This window comes from Camelus bactrianus, chromosome 7, assembly GCF_048773025.1.
Source record: "Camelus bactrianus isolate YW-2024 breed Bactrian camel chromosome 7, ASM4877302v1, whole genome shotgun sequence".
Classification (NCBI taxonomy): domain Eukaryota; kingdom Metazoa; phylum Chordata; class Mammalia; order Artiodactyla; family Camelidae; genus Camelus; species Camelus bactrianus.
In genome coordinates, this window is record NC_133545.1 from 40,471,548 (window position 1) to 40,493,060 (window position 21,513).

Below are 21,513 nucleotides of genomic sequence, written 5' to 3' on the forward strand. Positions count from 1 at the left end.
GCCCGACACTTTCTGAGTCCCACTAAACATTAAGTCCACTTAGGTTCTGTTTGGTGAAATATGCCAAAGGGTGGCTTCAAACAACTTCTGAGGTGAAATATTTTCATTTTTAATTCACAAAACCTTCCTCTGCATAAGCATTAATAAAAGAGCCATAAGCAGCAAGTCTGAAACAACACTGTTTGGGTCCGAGGTTAACTTCCTATCAATTTGAAAACAAAGAAATTTGGGTGCATTTACTTCTAGAAAAGGTGAGGAGGAATAATAATAATAATAATAATAATAATAATAATAATTATTATTATTATTATTATTATTATTATTATTATTATTACAACAACAACCTGAATAGTGTCTGATTTACCATGAAGTTAATAGGGCCTAAGCCTCAAGGACCCTCACTTGCACGGTCCCCTCCAAGAGGCCCTCACTTGTGTTGGCATAGTCTTCTATTTTGGTCAAATTTGCAAAAATGAGGTAGTTTAATATTCTTTGTCTTCAAGAGGCACCCAAACTGTATGTTTCAGGCCCACAATGTCTGGATCTGAACCTGAACCCAAGGAGTTTGTTTTTTGTTTTTGTTTTTATTTTGCTGACCCTTGAATTCACAGTGACCCACTATACCGACGATGTCTCCAAGTCTCCACCGCCCCAGACACCCTGTAATTGTCTTGTCCAAGTTCACACAGAGAAAGGCCCAGCCAAACTGGCTCGTGGAACTCCCCTTTCTTCCACCGTACACTGCCTCATCACACACACAAAAAGGAAATCTCCAGGAAATTTTGACCTACTCCAAAAACACAGAGGACTGATTGTTTTCTGGGCATTTCTTAGAAAAAGGAGAAAGAAACGTGTTGCTTTAAACCCAAGTGAGCTTTGCAAACTTTGAGTATTACACCACTCACACACATAAAAACGGAGAGTGGTGGAATTTCCATGGGTGAGCCAGCTTCCATTAGGACAAGCACACCCTGGGCTAAAATGAGATGTGTCCCTGAGCCAGCCAGGCAGTTTCCCTGTGCCTCTCCTGGCAGCGTCCACACTTGAAATAGGGTGTAAGGGTCTTTGGGTACCAACCAGAGTATGGGAGCCCCTCCTCCCCGCCCCTCTGGGGTGACCACCCTTGCCTCTAATGAGGGTTCCCAGGTATTCAGCACAGGTGGCTCATGGGTGGAGAGCTTGGCAGGCAGGGGTATCCAGTGGGAGCTGGGATGTGGATGAGAAGAGCTGCTCAAAGGTGGGGAATCTGTGCTGGAACCTTCCAAGAGCCCCAAAGCAGGAGAACGCAGGACTCAACTCACACAGAAGTCAGGTAGTAGGGACTTAGAATTTTACCACAGTATTCCTTTCCAGATCCTTAAGAGGTAACAATATTTCATGTGAATTTGTATGAAGGAAAAAAAAATCAAAGCAGCACGTTCTCTTTTCTCCTTAATAGTGAAACTTCTGCAGAAGCAGAATGAAGCCCTTCGGCAAGGCTCCGACTCCCTTGGTTTCTAGGGATCTAAATGCAGATAACACAGGCAGGAGACTGAAAGCACACACCCTCCAAACCCCCTGGAGTCCTCGCTTCTCCAGGCCACACCTTTCTGCCATGATTACCTGTCCCCGGCAGGCAGGCAGGCAGGAGTGGACGTGCAGGGACCTACCGACTGCAGCCCCAGCGGGACCACGTGGGCGAGCAGTGGCCCCAGCAGCGCAGCCAACAGGAAGAGCTTTGACCAAAGGTATCTGGAGCTTTTTCCAGGACAAATAGAAAAACCATGTGAAGCAGCTGGACCCACGCCGGGCAGTCTCCTGTTGGAAATGTCACGTTGAGCCTCACGATGTGGGTGTAATCAAAGAATTGCGAGTTTTGAGAAAACATCCAGAAGGTCGGGAGAGGGAAGATGCGGCCAGCTCGTACCGCCAGGCTGTGGGCGTGCAGATTGCAGGCCCAGCAGCGTGGGTGGGGGAGGACGGATCTGGTGAGGGAGGGGAGGAAAGGGCTTCCCACGCCCACCGGGATGACACCAAAAGAGGCTGCTTTCTGCGCATCTGCACATCTGGGAAACATATGTGACTCTTGCCTCTGTCACAGCCACTGGTTCCTTGGAGGTCAAAGGGCTTGAGGAAGGAAGGGGCTGTGTTGGGGTGTCCCCTCGATGTTTCTTGGGCTAGCCGTGGGTCTATGCTGTCACCTCACCCAGATTCCAGCATTAGTGACACACTACAAGCCTGTTATACTGCACGATCTTCACTGAGAGACAAAAGATAGATCCTACTGACTATTCATTTTGCCTATCTGTCCCATGTAAATTTTCCTTTTTCATTTTGAAAAATGTTAAACCTAAGAATAATGCAAGGAAGACCCTTCACTTATAGTGACAAATTGTCAATATCCTGGAATATTTGCTTCCCCTCTCTATTTCTCCCTCTCTCTCTCCATACACACATACATATACAAACACACACACCTTTTTTTTTCCCTAGACCATCTGAAAGCAACTACTTCAGCCTGTAACTCCTAAGAATAGTCTCCTCAAAATCCACTTTATTCGTATGACAACACTTTTTAAAACCAGGATCCTTGTTTAAGCTCTCCCAGACTCCTGCATCTGGTTAAGTGTGCCCTCTTGGAATTATTGTCTTTAAAAAGAAGAGTGATAAATCAGTCGTAATGTCCTCATTAAATATTAAATGGGCCAGATCAGTTTTTGGTTTTTATGTAACATGGATACTTTCAACTTCTCGTTTCTTCTGTTAATACACTCCTGGCCGGGTGGGGTGGAGACTCTGAGTTGTAGAGTCGTGTGGATGTATTTCCTTGGCAGCTTCTGGCACTGGCTCCTTAGACACTTGTTGAAATGCCCTTATAAGTTCATCTGCCCTCCAGAAAGTAGTTTCTGCAAAGGGAACACTCAATGTGTCACTGCTCCATGAGGAGGCCAACAAGGAAAATAAGGCAGCTCTAAGCCTTACAGAAGAGCCTCCACCCCCAGGTGAGAACTCGGTTTAGTTTGGATCACTGACTTTTTTAGTTTGCTCAATTTTTTTTTTTCTCATTCAAAAGAAGAAAGGATAAGACTGAACAAAGTGACACTAGGACCAAAGGAAGCATCATTGTCAGTCATAGGAACGCCATCCTCCTCTCACAGACATCTCTTTCTCTGTACTCCCTCACAGAATCTAGTGATGCCCTGGGCCTGGAGCAGGAGGCGTCAGAGGGATCCACAGCCACCTGGGCCCGGGCCCGGGCCCAGGCAGCTCCCTGCGCCAGCCCACTGTCCAGGCCTGGCCTCGGGAGAGCCTCTGGAAAAGAGAAAGGTGGGAGGAACATCCACATGGACCTCCAGAGCTTTTACATGGACCCCGCCTCAGCTGGGCCTTCAGGGCACAAGGAGAGGCATACCTCACAGAGCGCCCGCTCCAAGCCCAAGTCAGGGCACCCAGCCCGTTCTCGTCTTCACTGCCCCCAGCCATGGCCCACCCAGTGGAGCTGAACATTTCTCTCTAACCATCATGATCTTCCATAATCAGGCTCTAGCATCACTTCCCAGACCTTTCTTACAAAATTTCCGTTTATGTAGGAATACATCTGTCCATTTCAGAAATAGGATGTTTTTGGCTAACTGAATAGTAGGAAAGAAAGCAGGTATTTATTAAAGTAACTATTGTTGGCCAAATATTTTATATATATTATTTCACTTATTCTTCATAACATAAAGATAACATAAACATAAAGGAGGGTAGACCATCCCACTTTTCACATGAAGAAACTAAGCCGTAAAGAGATTTGTTTTTAATTTTTAAAAATTAAAAAAAAAAATGACATTGTGCCCAAGGTCACCCTGTTAGCAAGGGACAGATCTGTCCAATTTTAAATCTTGAGCCTTTTCAACCTCACCATGCTGAGTTACTAAATATATTAAAGATGGAGAGCCACGTTTGAAAGTCTCAGAATACAATAAAAAGCAGTGTTTCCAAACAGCAGTCCTCAAGAACTTAACAAAGCTTCGCTTAATTGGAATAAATTTCAAATAACTCAAAAACTCAGCTGAGCAGAACCAGCTCTTTCACTGAGGATTTAAAAGGCACTTTGGGAACTTGTAATGCCTTGGGCCCGTCATTATGGACATCAATTATCATCGTGGAGCGTGGCAGAAAATGAATCTGGCTACTGTCGCCACTGCCCCCTCCCAGGCCTGCCCAGGCTCACACTTCCTGCCTCCTCAGAGTCTCTGTGACTCCTCTCTGTTGCTGGCACCCAGCCCCTGACTTACAAACGTGCTCACATCTCCTCCGCCCTGGAAAGACCCTGTTCCCTTACCCTCTACCCTCTTGAGCCGCCATCCTATCCCTCTGCTTCCCGTCCCCTCTAACTTCTTTTACAAAGCTGCATGTCCTCACACAGGTGACCTTCTGGCCCCAGACCCTACTGAAAGTGCTCTCTCCAAAGCCACTCCATCACCAGACCTGGCGACCTTCCTAACCTGCCTAAGGGTGTGAATCTGCCCACCTCCTGCTTCCTGGAGAACTTCCCCTCCCTCATCTCCCAGGTCCTCCTCCTGCTCCGATCGCTCTTCTTACCACACCAAACGTGTGGCTCTCCAGCTGTGGAGTTCTGACCTTGGCACCTTTATCATGTACCCTTGGCTGTGCCCGCCCCTCCAAGGACTTGAGCTCTCATCCCTGCGCCAGCACCTCAAGACGCCCCTCTCACAACCTCTCATCCAACATTTCCCAGGATCTGCGTTCCTGCCCGACTCCTGACCTTGAAAACAACTGCTCCACTGGACGTGTCCTGGAACAGCCTCCTCACCCGCTTCCTGACCCAGCCAGTGCCTCCCACTTCGGGTCCCCTCTCTCTGCCATCTGCATGCCCAGCCTCCCGGCCCATCAGGCCCACAACCTCCCCGCGTGTCACGTCCTGCAGATTCTCCTCTCAGATCCCCTGCTCCTCGCCCCTCTGGTCCAGTCAGGTTAGGGCCCACTCTGCCTCTGCTGGTCCCCCTGCTCAGTCCTGCAGAGCCTATGGACTTATCTTCCTAAAGCACGGCTCTGATTGGTTAAAAAAACAGCCACCACCTAACCAAAAACTCAAGAGATCTTCTACTCTCTATTGCTCTGCACTGTCCTCCAGTCTCTTCTCCTCCTGGTCCCCACACGTGCCTTGTATTCCAGCTGCACCAACTCATCTGCCTCTTCACACTAGCTTACACCATCCCCTCAACATGGGACACATCCACTCCTTGAATCACCAGGCCAACCCTCTAAGTCCCTGCCCATGTCAGCTCCCCAACTGTCCTTCTTCCTCAGACAGGGGAAAGTGGTTAAGACTGAGGCCCCTAGAGCCAGACTGCCTGCATGAACTCAGCCTGCTTGGTCATTCTGTGCCTCAGCTACCCCACCTGTAAAATGGAGCTGCAACCCTCCTAGAGTCACTGTCAGGATTAAATGAGGTAATGCATCTAAGGTTTTTGCAGCAGGAACTCTCAAATAGTGAGTATTCAATAAATATCAATAGCTCAATTATCCCTGAACTAGTCCAGACTTGGGCCTCATGGCACTGCCTGTCCCCGTCTCACTCTTGTCTTTTTTTTTTTCTTTACTCCTATAGAACAGTTACTTGCATGGATGTCTCAGCCTTTTGGGGCCAAGAATCACATCTTCAGCATCTCTCTCCCTAGCACTATTCGAACACTCAAAAGGCACTCCACAAATGCTTTGTTGAATTGAATAAAATTAAACAACAGGTATTTAGATTGAGATCAAAAACTGTTTACTCTATTGGGAAGAGGCTCTACTTCTGAGGGACCCATGGCCACGAAACTGGCCTCAACAGGAAATGGAAGGAATCCCATGGCTTTAGTAACTTCGTGTGGAATGAGCAGAGAAAACAAAATAGAATTTTCTGGAATGAGGCACACACGGAATCCAGCTATACAGGAAACCACCCCAGCACGTCATCTTTGTGATCTGAAGAGCTCTGCCCCAAGTGGCCCTGACAGAACTCAGCATCAAAGGCCATCTTTCCAAGGTGGAGGCACCAGCCCGATGAGTCACAGCAGCCATTCCACCCCACGGCCACCGTTTGTGAAAACCAGCCAAGGAATCACGAGGGAGGGTCCACTCCAGCAGGATGGAACAGGACTTGGCAGCGGAAAGACTCCAACTCTCTCTACCCAGGCCCCCAAGGTAGCCAGCCTATCAGAGTTACACTCGGGGTGGGAACAAGGATGCCCATCTTTCCCCTAAATCAATGCCCTCTCCCAGTCCTTAGGAAAGCTAAAAGCTTAGGCTCTGTCTCCATAAGTGCATACCATCCAGAAACGTCTGCAAAGGCAGCAGAACCCAGGGCAAGCTGCAAGGGAAAAAAGGAACTGAGGATGAGCAAGAGAGCCACTTTAGTCCTCAGGAATGAGACCTCCAAGAACACCAGTAGACTCCTCCCCAAAAACCTCAGGCTTGGAGGAAGGTGGAGAAGAGTGAGGAGTATGTCAGGCATAGCAGTGAGGCCCTTGGCTGGCCCCCAACTGGGCCAGTCCAACCCCGCTCAGCCATCAAAGCCCAGCCCAGGAACAGTCCCTCCTCTAAGGTCCTATGGTACCTCACTGGGCACCATCCATCTGGCTCTGAGACGAACACTGCCTGTTATTTTTGGGTGACTTCTCCTGTTTGCTCAATCACTAACCTTACTCTCCTGTGTGTTCCCTGAGTGAAGGGAAGACCTCACATTTCACTTCCTTCTACCCCAAGGCAAAGCCAATGATTCGGCTCCACCCAATAGGTTTGGAACAATTCTGAGCAAAACTGAGGGAGGCAGAGTCACAGACAACTCATGCCCATACTCAGGTGGCTGACAATCCGGCTCCCTCCAGTGTGACGTGTGCTGTGAGAGGTATGAGAAAGGAATCACATCCAGGGCCAGGAGCAGGGAAGAGATCAGAAAGGATTCTGAGAGAAGGCAATATTCAAGATGATTTAAACATGGAACATCCCAGTTGTGATGGGTCGTGTTGCCTGGTTACAGGGTTGGTGGGCTGGTAGGTTGGTTGGCTGGGTGGATGGTTGATTAGCTGGATGACTAGTTGGTTAAATGAATGTATGAATAAAAAATAAATGAGTGAATGAATGAATGCCAACAGGTGAAGTTGAAGATCAAGTTTGGACTGGTCCAATTCTATTAAAGATGATCAGTTTAAGTTTCATGACACTGTGACACTGTCCCAAAGAGATCAGCATAGTATTTCCTTTCATTCTCCTTACTATGTACATTCTCTCATTTGTTCAATATTAATTGTCAGGTCAAAGGACATAGCTAGAAACAACAACAGAGGAATAAGGCCCACTCCAGTCCTCAAAGAGTATCATGGAAGTAAAGATGAATTATCAAATCATTAGGCTCTGTTGAGTGTTACCCATGATACAGAGGAGCAAAAGAGAAGCAGCCGACTCTGTAGACCAGGCTGGGATTAGGGTGAAATATATAAGGTAACTAGGATGCAAAATTTAAGGAGGCACTCACTCTTGGGTTCATGGAGGCACTACACTGCAGTTGAACCACCTTAACAGTGAGTGCCTCCTTAAATTTTGCATCCCAGATACCTCACATGCTTCACTCTCATCCTGACCCCATTGCTGGTCTCTATATGGGCCTCTCTTTGGGGTTTTGGAAGTCAGATTCTGCTGGAAGCTGGCTTGCAGACCAGTTGATAAGCATCTTAGAGTGAGGGGAAAAAAGCACTCAGGAAAGAAAATCTTTATACACCTCCCCTGCTCTCTGACACTCACCTCCCCAAAATTATCCCTGAGCTTTAACGGCCTCTTTCCATCTAGCAGCAGCAGCAGTAGCATCCTCTGCATGGAACATCCTCCCAGCCTGCGTGCCATGGACTTGGGCCTAGGGCAGAGCTGGCAAGACCTGATCAGAGGAGGATCTCAGAGCTGCTATTCTGATGTCCAGAGATGGGCAAGATGAGATCATTCACCCTTCCAAGGAGAGGTGTGGACTCTCTCTTACCACTTTAGCCACACTTTCTTGATCTCCAAGGAAATGTGAGTCATAAGAAGTCTCTTTCCCCTGGAGGGTACATTGAATCAAAGACTCAGAAATCCTGGACCTGAAGGTACTCAGCAGCTATAATTACGGCACAGGGGTAAGGGCGTCAACCCTACTCCTGGAGGGCTCCAAGTGGCCTGCAATGTGCACTGGAGCTATTTCTCATCTTTAATCTCCTGGGCATGCTAGGGAGACATGAGCACTCAGAGGAGAGAGAAGTGACGTTCCACTGTGGCCCAGGGCACACATGTAAGGTAAATGTGGGTAAGAGGTGGGAAGGAGAGCTAGCTGGGCACAGGGCACCGAGGGCAGGTGTGGGTGCAGCCATTCCCCCCCCCCCCCAGGAGACAGGTCCCTGGAGTCAGTTATAAAGAGGGAGCTGGACCAGCACAGGAGCCCCAGGCAGGCCACCTGCTTGCACGGGGCTGCTGGCACACAGGAATGCAACTGTGTGTTCTGTATGTTTTGAGTCAGCTAATTTCAAGCCTCCAAATAATGTACAGAGACAAATTAAAATGGAAATTCCACTCATTATTGTCCCATGCGAGGCAGATGTTTTAGAGTCAGGATGCTCAGATATGGGGAATAGTCAATAAACCACAAATGCCACATCCTCTGCCCAGCCTCTGCCAGCCCCCAGATGGCATCACTCCCTCCCTCTCAGGATGCAGGCAGGTCTCAGCTTATGACCAGGAGCCCAGGATGGGTAAGTACCCAGGAGGGGCTGGATTTCTTTCATCTTTCTCCCACCAGAGCGTGTTTTCTTCATCGCTGGTAGGGGCCTGGGTGAAATCATGCAGCAGGGCCAACCCTAGTCACTGGGGTCCTGAAGATTGATGAAGATCTGCTGCCACCTACTGTCCATTCTCCTGCAAAACCCCAAAATCTGACCTGGGCACCCCCAGTGTTAGAGTGGCTGAATCCCTGGAATTGACTACTGGTTTCAACACAGAGGCAAGGACACTGACGCTTTGGTGGGGCTATGGCTGTGTCCGGGCTGCAGAGACCTGCACAGAACAAGGCAGGCTAATCAGCTATTCCTCTCCAGCTGTTACTAGTTCACCATGAAGTCTCTGTGTTAAACACAGCCCCTCCAAGTCCAAGGCCCTCCTGTCCATCAGCAGCGCCCCCATCTGCTCCCAGATCTTCCACTCCCCTGTGAGGGCCACAGTTTAGCACCCAATTACACAGAGCGTCAGGCAGGCCCTGGGCTTCGGAGCCCAGAGCCAGCCCCTTCTTCCACATCCCTAGTGCCGGATCTCGGCGCCAAGAAAGCTCAAGACACACTTCCTGTCTGATTGAGACAGCAGGGCATCACCCAACCGTGAAGCCAGTAACGGGGTAACACGGTACTCTTGCAAGGAGGGCTGCGGGTGTCTTGACGGGAGGGGCTGTCTGTGGGTCTGTATCAGGCTTCTTTCTAGTCTCCCACTCTGGGGTCCATCTCCTCACCTGTAAATGATCCCTGCTTGGCCTGCCTCACCAGGGCATCCTATGCACCAGAGGTGATGGCCACAAGCAGGCTTCAAGCTTGTCTATTTTTGCTACACCACTGGGAGCTGGGTGAATGTAGAAGAAACCGTGAGAACTGACATGGAAGATGCAGATGTCCCCCCTAGATGCCCTTGACGGGGCACACCCGTCCCAGCTGCTGACTGTGGTGGCTGCTAAAAGCTCGCAGCTGCACCCTTCTTCAGAGAATCACCCTTCACCAAACTCACCAAGGAGGTGGCACACTGCCCACCCCACCCCAGGATGGGCAACCCATGGCCAGTGACTGACACAGCTTAAAAAAAAAAAAAAAAGCCTACTCCTGGATTAAAAGTGGGATCAGCTCTGGGTCAACTCACTCTCAGCTCCCTATGGGAGCAGCCTAAGACCCAACATCCTTGCTGAGACCTTCCGCTGCCCTGTCCTGCTTCCCTCACTGTCTTCCTCCTGAGAGCACACCCCCAACAGATTGCATGCCCCTGACCCTCCATCTCAGGCTTAGCTTCCAGGACACTGGTTCCCAAAACTTGGCCTGCAGCCCATCACCTGGAGGGCTTATTAACACACTGTTGTGCTTTGCCCCCAGAGTTCCAATTTAGCAGGTCAGACAAGCTGTGTTTCTGACAAGTTCCCAAGGGATACAGATGCTGCTGGTCCAGGGGTCACAGTTTGAGAATAGCTGTTCTTGGGACCCTGACCTCAGACAGAAATCATTCAGCAAGTAATAGATAAAGGGGTTAGAGATGGCAGGACTTAACCATGCAGCGGTCAGCCCGCCTCCCAGCTCCGAAACCTGCAGCCGGAACAGGAGATCATGACCCAGCAACAGAGCCTCGTGCTCAGGGCTGGGGGTGACTCCAGGCTGCCAAGCCCTAGAACATTTTACTATAGGAGCTCAGAGGAGCCCACATTCCGGGAGGGACTCCAAAGGAAAAGGCCCCCGGTTTACAGGCTCAGTCTTTACCCAGGATGGACCTCAGAGGTCAACCGAACAGACTGTGAGTCTTAGTTCACAGAGAAGGCGGAAGTTTGGTCTAAGCACACCCAAGGCCATATGTACAAGGTAGGATGGGGGAGGAGCGGTGTCAGAGATGAAGGAGCCACTAAAGAGCAGTCCATCCAACCCCTCCCCTTACAGACAGGAACACAAAGCCCCAGAGAGGGCTGGAGATCTGACCAAGGTAGAAATTCAACCTGCAACACAGGAAAAATAGGTGTTCGATTTAAAGGCAAGACAATGATTTTTCACTGTCCTCAGAGAATATCCGTGAACAATCCTATTACATGGGCTCTAGCAATAGTCCTGGTGTGGGAGACAATCTCTTTACCACTTCAATGAGGCCCCGAGGCCAGAATAAAATTGTCCTGTCACCACAGCATCGACAGGGTCTGAAATGAGAACCACAGGACAACTGACTGCTCACATTTGTGGATTCCAGAAACGTGGTCTCAGACTCACAGGCCACAAGGAGACCAGTTAGTAAAGAAACACCACTGGTCTGATAGAAAGCATCACAGTGGCCAGGGCTGTGGACCATGGCCCAGTGCCCGTGACCTAAACCTGCTTCTCCCCATGTCGTCTTCGTCTCAGGGAATGGCCGCCCCATCTGGTGGTTGTTCAGCCAGATACTTGGGAGTCACCCTTGCCTCTTCTCTTTCTCTAATATGGCGCATCAAACCCATGGGCAAATCCTGCTGACTCGACCACATACAAGTTTCCCCTACGACCTGGAAGTAGACCGTTCCTACGAAACCTTTCCTAAGCCAAAATGGTATAAAGCAAAGAAGCAATTACCTTAGGACACATCTTGCTAAAAGAGGCACAAGATAAATCGAGATTAAGCACAGAGGCTTGCAGACATGGTTCCGAGCTATGGCAGCCCAATACGGAGTGTGACTCCGGGGCAGGAGCTCGGCCATGCCGCTCTCACTGCTGTTCAGGGTGCGAGCTGCCTTCGGAAGAACTCATTACAAAACACTGATCACTATTTTCCCTTTTGGCCTTTTTCCTTCCAAGCAAAAATCCTGTTAGGATTTCTTTTGGTTAGCTAACACAGGTCTTTTATAAAAGCAAAGTTGCATAAAGCTAACTTAAAAAGCAGAGGATCCATGTGTGTCTGTGTGTCTGTGTTAGAGTCCAGCCCACGTCTCACCACCTTCACTGCCACTGCCCGACTCAGGCCACCCTCAGCTCTCCTCCAGACAACTGCATTCTCCCCTGCCTGTCTCCCTGCTTCCAACCTTGCCCCCGTGAGTCCGTTCTCAACCGCAGCCTACGAGCACCTAAGCTGAAGGCAGTTACCATCTTAAGGCTGTGGAAGAGACTTCTATTCGGGGAGAGAGGTGACACCACTCATTCATGTATTCACTAGACTCCAGAGCTAGCTGCCTGGGTTCAAATCCCTGCTCTGCCTCTTCCTAGGTGTGGAAACTGGGGCAAGTAAAGCAACTTCTCTGCATGACTTCCTTTATCTGCAAAACAGCAATTATAATAGTATTTCCCTCAGAAACCCTTTATGAGAGTTTAAAAAGTAAATTTACTTAAAACAGAACCATGTTTTGCACAAAATAGGCCAATATCAAAAGTTTATTGATCTCGTTATTTTTGTTGGTAGTAGTGGCAGTACTAATAGTACTAAACAAATATTCATTGAGTGCCTTTTGTGTACCAGCTACTATTCCAGGTGCAAAGGTCTCTGCTCTCATGAAACTTATATTCTATTGTGAAGAAGACAAATAATGGATAAGCAAATAAGTAAAATAATTTCAGGTAATGATAGGTGCTGTGATGACAATAAAACTGGCTGGAGGCGAGGGACCAGAGGTGAAGGTAGCCAAAGAAAACCACTGTGAGTATAGAACATCTGATTGACTAGAAAGAGACAGTCATAGGATGACATGGGAGCAGGGCCTTTATAGCTAGGGGACACGCTAGTTCTCTCTCATGTAGAAATAAGCTAAACATGTTAGGTGAACAGGAAAAAAAGCCTGTAGGAAAAAAAAAGGATCTGTATATAGCTATGTCATTCCTAAAAGAAAGGAGAAGTAGGGAACTGACCCTACCAAGATACTAAGTTATGACTACAAAGCCATGTAATAAAAGCTATGTTCACGTGGTTTTAGTTTTTAAAAAAAGACAGAACACCAGTCAAACACAACAGAGAGTTCAAAGACAGACTCATGTCTATATGGGAACTTAGAAGAGAATCAAGGCAGCTCCATAAGTCAATGGGGTAAAGAACAGAGCGTAGAGTAGACACTGGGATAACTGTCTCACTATATGGAGGAAAATAAACAAGAGTCTTTCATCCTAATAAATATAAAAGATTAAATACCTGAACATGAAAGCTAAAATTACATAGTTAATAGAAAAAATATGAGGGGATATCACTGAAACCTAAAGGAAAAAAAAAACTTAGCAAAGATTTTTAAAAATTCAAAAATGCATATCATATGCCAAAAAGAGACTGATTAATTATATCAAATTAAGAACTTCTGTTCAACAGAGGAGATAATGGACAAAATCATGGGGCAAATAACAGAAATACAGAAGATATTTTACAAAGTCTAAAACTAACAAGAGATTAATATCTAACAAAAGGAAATTAAATCCTCCTTGGAGGAAGGTAACTTTAACCAGGGCCTATACAATTATTCATATACAATGTCTGGAATTCAATCAAAATTATCAAAAATGCAAAGAAATTGGGCAAAATGATTAAAACCCCAGAGAAAAATAGACAATAGTAACAGACCTACAGGTGATCCAGATATGGAAGTTATCAGACAGGGACTTTAAAGTAACTATGAATAATATGCTCAAGAAAATAAAAGATGGAGAAACTCATAAAAGACTGATATCTACTTTTTTAAAAGAAATAGATATTATAAAACTGAAAAATAATTGAAATTAAGAATTCATTATACATATTTAATAGTATACCAGAAGAGAAGAAACACAAACTAGAAGATCGATTAAGAGAAAATATCTAGATTAAAGTACAGATAGAGAAAAAAGATGGGAAATATAGGGAAGAATTTTTTTTTTAACCCTGTAGAACACAATGAGAATATCTAGTACACGTGTAACTGGAGTGCTAGGAGAGAAAAGAGCGGATGAGACAAAAGCAATATTTGAAAAGATAATAGACAGTAATTTTCAAAACTGATGAAAAGTATCAACCCCAAACTGCAGGAAACTCTACTTATCCCAAGCAGATTCATCAAAGAAAAATATGTCTGTGTATGTCATAGTAACACTGCTGAAAAACAGAGAAAGAGAAAATCTCAAAAGAAGCCAAAAAAAAAAAAAAAATCAGCCAGAGGTTAAAAAAAGTCATTATTACCTTCCAAATTATTCTTCCACACAGTAATAATAAAAATGCCACCTTGTTTATCAACAGAGATAATGAAATACTAAGATAAGACAATGAAATGAAATACTTAAAGTGCTGAAAAAAAATAAAACACCAATCTAGAATTCTATACCCATTGAAAACATCCTTTAAAAATAAGGCAAAATAAAGACATTACCAAGCAAAAACTGAAAAAAAAGTTATTGTAACGTACCTGCTAAAGAAATACTAAAGAAAACATAAATGCAATAATTATTCGGACTAAAACAAAAAATTATCAGGCTGGATTTTAAAAATCCAAATATATGCTGCTTCTAAGAGATAAGCTCTAAATATACACGAGTCCATAAAGAAATCTCAACAAATACCAAAAGATTGAAATCATACACATTATATCATGACCAAAGTAGAAATAAGCTAGAAAGCAAAAACAAAAAGATAACCAGAAAAACAGCCCAAATACTTTGAATTAGTCAACATATGTCTAAACAACCCATGTGCCAAAAGAATAACAATAATAGTTAGAAAATATTTAAACTAAATTATATGATTATATAATATATTAATTTGTGGGTTACAGACAAATAATTACCTAGAAAGAAATTTGTAGCCTTAAAAGATATTATAAAAGAAGAAGATTGAGGTGAGTAGAAGGTGGGAGAAAGGGGTGAATGTTTTTCTTTTGCTTTGTTTTAGTTTAGTATCAATAAATTATAACAATTATTTTTAAAAAGGGGGGAAGGATCCTGGCAAACCCCACAGGCTTTTGGTTGGCACCCTTAAATATATGGCTACTGAATGGATGAACATGAAAATATGGAAAAAAATATATCATGAAAACACTAAAAGAAAGTAGTAGTCGCTATCCCTAAATAGACATTAGGGCAATAAGCATTACTAGAGACAAAGAGAGAGTTCATAATGATAGAAAAGTCTAACCAACAGGAAACTATAAGAATTATTTATTTATTTATTTATTTATTTATTTATTTATTTATTCTCTCTCTATATATATATCAAATAACATAGCTACAAAATGTATAAGCAAAGTAGGCCCAGTTTACCTATGGTCACAAAGGGAGTTCATGGACTGTATCTGTTTAGCTTGCCTTGTACTATCAGTGCCTAAGTGCATGGCACGTATTAGGTGCACAGCAAATAACTAAAAAAGCCAGTATTACAAATCAGGATGCCTAATATTTCTTTTACCCACCCCTACAGAAATCCTAACAAGCATATTACTAGTGCTTAAAACATACACAACACACACACACACATACACCAAAAAACCCACAATAACCTACCTGGGATAGGATGGTGCTTACAGGCACGATGGGCTATGGATTCAGAAAGGCCTGGGCTCGTATCCCAGCTCCTTCACTTATTGGCTATGTAACCTTGGATAACCTCTATAAGTCTGTCATTCCTCATCTGTAAATTGAGGAATAATAATACCTCCTTGCAGGTTTTTTTCACGTATGAAATGGAAAAATATATGAAAAGTGCCTAATATAGTATCAAGCACTAAGTAAACACTCAATTAATGGTAGCAATTAATAATTACATGTATGAAATATTGAAAATAATCCTGGAATAGCAGAAACCACCTAAAAATTAGAATCAGAAATGCCAAAAGAAGAAGAAGAAAAGGAAGAAGAGGAAGAGGAAGGAGAACAAGAACAAGAAGGAGGAAGAGAAGAAGGCAGCTGAGAATCAATTAAGATACACATCAATAAAGTAGAAAATAATAGCAAATTAACCTTAAAAAAAGCAGAATGAAAGAAAGAATAAGAGTGGGAATCAATGAGTTAGAAAACAAACCTACAAAGCCAAAAGTTAGCTCTTTGAAAATAGTGTATAATTCATAACCCCCTAGAGAAACTAGTTAAGACACAGAACACAAATTACCGGTATTGGGAACGGAAACATACATCCCTATAGATCTTACAGACTTTAGAATGGCAATAAGAGAATATTATAATTACACAACTTTATACTAGAAAAGTTGAAATATAGATTAAATGGTTAAATTCTTTGTAAAAATAGAACCTGCCAAAATTGACACAAAAAGAAATACAAAATTTGAATTACAAAAACTTTCAAATCCATAATTTAAAACCTTTTAACTCAATGTTCAGAAGGCTTCTCCAGTAAATTCTCTCAAATATTTAAGGAAGAAATAACACCAATCTTACACTAACTCTTCAAGACAATTTAAAAAAAAAAAAAAAGAGGGATCACTTCTAGCACATCCTAGATACCAACATCTGACAAGGCTGTTGTTGCAAGAAAGGAAATTTGCCATCCTCCCTCATGAATTTATACACAAAACCCATGCAAAATATTAATAAATCAAATCAAACCATAGACAAAAAGATAATCTATCATAGCCAAGTGTAATATATTCCAGGAATGGAAGGTTGGTTTAATATTCAAAAATCAATCAGTGTAGGAATCATCAAGGTCTATTGTGAAAGAATAAAAGCGAAGTTAGAATAGGGTTAAAAACAATTTCCAAAGGAGGCTTGTGGGAGCTGACTCACCACCATACATCCAGCCTCCATACACTTCTTGTACCACATCAGCCTGACCACCGAGAAACAAGGAAGGTCAAAGAAACCTCCCCAAGGCTTCTGGGTGTGTGGGCTCTGGGTGACCTACAGTGACCACCATCACCACCTTCCCTAATTCACAGTCTTGCTCTGAGAGCCCAAGGAGCCACTCAGGACTGGACAGTTGGAAAAACCATCACCTGGGCACAGCACACTCACCTGAGGGCGGGGGGCTGGCTCCCCTGCCGTTTGAACGCTCTTTCCGGGCTCTCCTGGCTCGTTCGGGCACTCCCACCAAAGAAGGAGAACTTCAAGGCGGTCCTGTCTGCTTCTGGGCCGCAGTCCACGGCTGGGCTGTCCTCTAAAAGATCTCGCCACCTGCCACGCCCCCTCTGGGGCAGCCCTTTGCCTGGCAGGTGAGGTGGGCTGCTGGGCGAGGTTCTCCGCTTTTCCGAGGTCAGCTGACTGAGCGGGTCCAGGGGGCTCCTGGGGGTGGATCCGGTGCCTGCAGCCCGGCCCTCCTGCGGGGCGGGACAGGGTGGGGTGTGAGCTGAGAGCTCGGGCACTGGTGGGCTCCCTTCCTCCTGCGCCTGGGCCCGGCTGCTAAAGGCCGGGGACCGCTTCATGGAGCGTTTGTGGAGGGAATCCTGAAAGGCGCAAGGACAAAGCAGTGAGGCTCCCCCGGCAGGAGGTGGGAAAAGACCCCATTTCAAGCGCTTACCCATGATGCTCCCTCCGCCAGGAATGTCCTTCCCCATCCCCAATTCCTTCTCGTAAAATCCTACCTACCCTTTGAGGAGAGCCTCAAGGGCTACCACTTCTGTAATGCTTCCAGGGCACCCCAACGGCATGAACCCCAACAGTCCGCCTCGGCCCTCCGCGCACACCACTTACAGAGAGCAGGTTCCAGCTGTAGGTAAGGCCACAGCTCCGGGGGTCAGACCTGTGTTCTAATTCCTGCATCACATCCCCTGTGGTAAAATCACTGACCTTTGTCCCTCACTTCCCCCACCAGTAATATAACCTGTTCACAATCCACTATGTGTAATTTCTAACTCCCAAAATCTCTAAAAGTGAACGTTTCTCTCGGAATCCTGTGGAAAATTCTTTTTCAATTGTTATGAGGTTGCTTACAGTCTTTTTTTTAAGACTCTGAATATTCATATATTTTGCTGCAGAAATGTTTTGCCTATAGGGTGCAACTCCAGACCCTCCTGCAGGCGTTCAGTGGTCTGTGCTTTATGTACCATATTTCTTTTCTGCAAATTTTTTTTTTAAATCTAAATTCCAAAACACATTTGGCCTAAAGATTTTGGATGAGGGATTGGGGACCTGCAGTGTCTATCTTCTGCAAGACCATGGTGAGGACTAAAGAAGAGACCCATGTAAGGCACTAACACAGAGCCAGACCCGTCACAGCAGCCAACAAATATTAGCTACTGCTATGTATCTTTGCCCCTGCTCCCACTTACGTATGGCCTTAAACCCCTCCTGCCAGGTAGACCAGATGGTGGAGGCTATTCTTCATTCTCTGGTGTCCACAGAGCTCCCAGTTCAGTGACCTATACCTAGTAAGCACTCAAGATTTCCTTACTTTTTGAAATGAAGGAATTCCAGGGGAGTCAACTGAAATAACCTCTCTCACTATCCATCATTAACCGATGAAATGGGAACTCAACGTTGTTACCAATCTGAAGTGGAGGAGTAGAGGGAGGGGACAAAATACACCTGCTGGGCTTTTCCTGGGTTTAAAATTCTGGACCTCTCCGCATTTCCAGAAATAATCCTGAGCCAAATGGTAAAGCCTGTGCCGGAAAAAGAACAGCTAATTCTGTCATGTTCCCACCTAGTGGAAATTACTAGGCACTCTAAACCTCCTCCAAAAGCCACCCAGGGCATCCCTTGCCCCAGAGTGAGGGAAACATTAGTCACCATTCCCAAGGGGACCCAAACTTCCGGCCAAGGGCAGGGCACTCAGGCTCTTACTCATCCTTCAAAAGTGCAGAGCTGGTCTGGCAGTGAAAAATGATGCAATATCCAGAAAACCTTGCTCTTTCTTCTTGAGCAAACGGTAAGCATGGCCAACGTAATCAAAGGCCCGCAGAACACCAGAAAACTTCTACTTCAATGTTCCTCAGGGGATTACGATACCCCAGGAGAAAAGAACCCCTCCGAGAACAATCATTTCCCCTGTTGGGAGAAGTCTGCGGCAATCTCTTGGCAGTGAGGCAGGTCCAAGTCATCTCCCTCACACCCCAGTTAGGAAGGGGTCTGAACGGCATGGACCTGATGATCAGAAAGTCATGGCAGGACAGGACCCTCGCATTCATCTGGTCCACCAGTTTCCAAAGTGTGACCCACAGACCTTAGGGGTCTGTCCCCAAACCCTTTCAGGGAGATCGAAACTATTTTCATAGTAATAATACAACATGATTTGCTTTTTTTCACTGGGTCAGCATTTGCAGTGATGGTATAAAAGCATTGGTGGGAAAACCTGCTGGCCCTTGGCAGGAATCAAGGCAGCAGCACCAAAATTTACTAGTACTTAAGGTATTCAGCACAACTTGCAATAAAAATAAATAAGTAAAATGTTAATTTCACTTAAGAATGTCCTTGGTGGAACATAAAAAATATTAAATATATTCAATCTTGACCCTATGTTATACATCTCTTTAATAGTCTGTGTGACAAAATGGGAGGTAGATATGAACGTTCTGTGGGATGCAGAGGATGACTGTTGTCTCCAGGAAAAGCACTTATGCAACCAACCATCTGAGTTGTGAGCTGAACTCGATATTTTTTTCATGGAACAACTGATAGACGAACTATGGTTATTCAGACTTGAGTCTCTGGCAGACATTGTCTTGAAAATAAATTGAACCTGTCATGTCAAGGGAAACAATTGATCTACTGTTGTCAGTGATCAAATACATGTTGTCAGGTAAAAAGTAGAATTTGGGGAAACTTGTCTTTGCCACTGTGAACTTGAGAGCTTCCAATACTTAAAAACTTTCTGATGAGTAACATCAAGAAATGTGTTTTCTTTAGGGGTTTTGGGGTTTTGTTTTGTTTTGTTTTGTTTTTGTATAATGAAATGTGTCAACATTCGGAAGATCTACATAACCTAGTAAACCAATAATTTCCAAATGACCAGTGCATTATGTTACAAAATCATGCAGTGGTAAAAGATTCATCCAAAGTGCAAGACAAATCAATAGAAACTGATAAAGTACAAAAAGTTCATTGGCATGGTGTCAGATTCCACTTTACGAAACTACAACTTGTCTAGCTTTGGTGCAGTATTTAAAGAATACTCCTAGTTTTCTGAAAAGACGATTAAAATACTTTTCCAAATGCATGACCAGCTCCAAGCCATGAAATTCCAGATCTCGAAGGGACCTTAGGTACCTAACCTAACAAACAACACCACGGCCAAGAGAAATAAAGACCTTGTCCAAAAATCTCACCAGATATAGGCAGAGGCAGGGAGAGGGTCCACTGCTTGCCAAAACTCCAAATGAATTGGGAGAACAGTGCTGGCCTCAACAGTCACACCCACATCTAAACATGTAGCACGTAAGAGTGGGGGTGACCAGTCCTGGACCCAGATGAACTATTTTTGGCTTGTTTAGGCTCCCATTTTTGGTTTGCTTAGGCTGCCTGATTTGACTGCTACTACAGAGTTGAAGTTTGGTGTTTGATTTTCCTTTGTTTTTCGGTTTCTCTTTTATTTTACAAACCCCTTTTACGTTCACTCTCTCATCTGGTTTAGTCTCCCTGCCACAGCCCCTCCTTAAGGGAGACTATAAAACATCAGTGTTAAATTTTTAGAATTTTTTAAAAGCAAAACAAAAGTGTAAGGATTGGGATTCCTCTTTCCCTTTTGACTATCATGTTTTTAAAAATAAAAAAAGATGTTCTCTAGATGTGGATGGGTCCCCCATTCCTGTACTGCAAACATAAAGCTGGGTAGATGTGTTCTCACTTGGCAAAGGAATATAAAACCATGGCAACCACCTGGTTGACAAGATGGGTTAAGGTGAGCGCAGGGGAGGTGATGAGGCTGCCCATGGTCCCGCGGGGAGTTGACAGTAGAGCCAGGAAGGAATAAAAAAGGCGGGTGTTCTTCCCATCCCACCACACAGATCCTCCCGTCTTGTGGGGTACCCCAAATAAACCCAGACAGCCCCTTAAGCCTTGTCCGGTTCTCGCTTTCCATGGTCATGATAACAGTAAGAGCACCAACCCCACCTGTGAGGAGCTGGCGATGGGACCGGCCATCATGCCTCGGACAATCAGGCCAGACTTTGGCCTGATCTTCTCTCCCATCCTTTTTGTGTCCAAGGAAGGCTCTGACAGCTGCAGCTTGTCCATCTTCTCCCAAGCAGGAGCCACAGGGGGGCTTTCAGCTGGGACAGTCTGCACGGGCTTACTTCTGTGTGAGGGCCTTTTGGACGATGCAAAATTACCAAGTACATCCCCATGAAGATTGTCCTGTCTGCAAAAGAGGGCAGGACATGAAAACAGACTCTTCAAAAGGAATCATTAGCAATGATAATAAAATCCACATTCAACAGGCATTCACAAATCTGTGGTGATGTCTAACCAGTCAGTGCTTTATCATTAAAGGTAAAGAATATAAAAATACCTTTGTATTAGGGCAAGTCTGGCCTATAAAATGAGACCAGGAAACAAGACACAAAATCAGTGTTTCATGGCCTTTTAGAGTTCTATTTTTTTTAAGAAAATGCAAACAAAGCAAGCCCCTGAACCTTATAAATCATGGACTTTAAATTAAACATTTTGAAATCATTAAGTATCCTCTGTCACAAAGCGGTCCATTCCCCTGACCTCTAGAGAAAAATAACGTGCTCCATCATGACAGGGATTCTTAAAGTGCAGAGTGTGGGAGGCTGAGTAATGGCTTCCCAAACATGCCCACGTCCTAATCCCTGGAACCTGTGAATATGTTACCTTACATGGCAAGAGGGACTTTGCAGACATGATTAAGTTAAGAATCTTGCGATGGGCAGGTTACCCAAGATTGACTGGGTGGGCCCAGTGCAATCACAAG

At 45.1% G+C, this 21,513-nt stretch overlaps 1 protein-coding gene across 3 annotated transcripts in view; it reads right to left on the reverse strand.

Annotated features, from left to right (window-relative positions):
* Window positions 1-21,513, reverse strand: part of MINDY4 (MINDY lysine 48 deubiquitinase 4) — a 98,428-nt gene that overhangs the window by 66,635 nt on the left and 10,280 nt on the right. For 2 of the 3 annotated variants that reach the window (XM_010971276.3, XM_045508013.2), the window contains exons 4-5: window positions 20,691-20,937; window positions 16,659-17,086 (exon numbers count right to left, since the gene is read on the reverse strand). In XM_010971276.3, the coding sequence (XP_010969578.2) occupies window positions 16,659-17,086; window positions 20,691-20,937 (675 nt within the window). The remainder of the gene's footprint in view (window positions 1-16,658; window positions 17,087-20,690; window positions 20,938-21,513) is intronic. The other variant, XM_045508030.2, reaches the window with a different exon arrangement.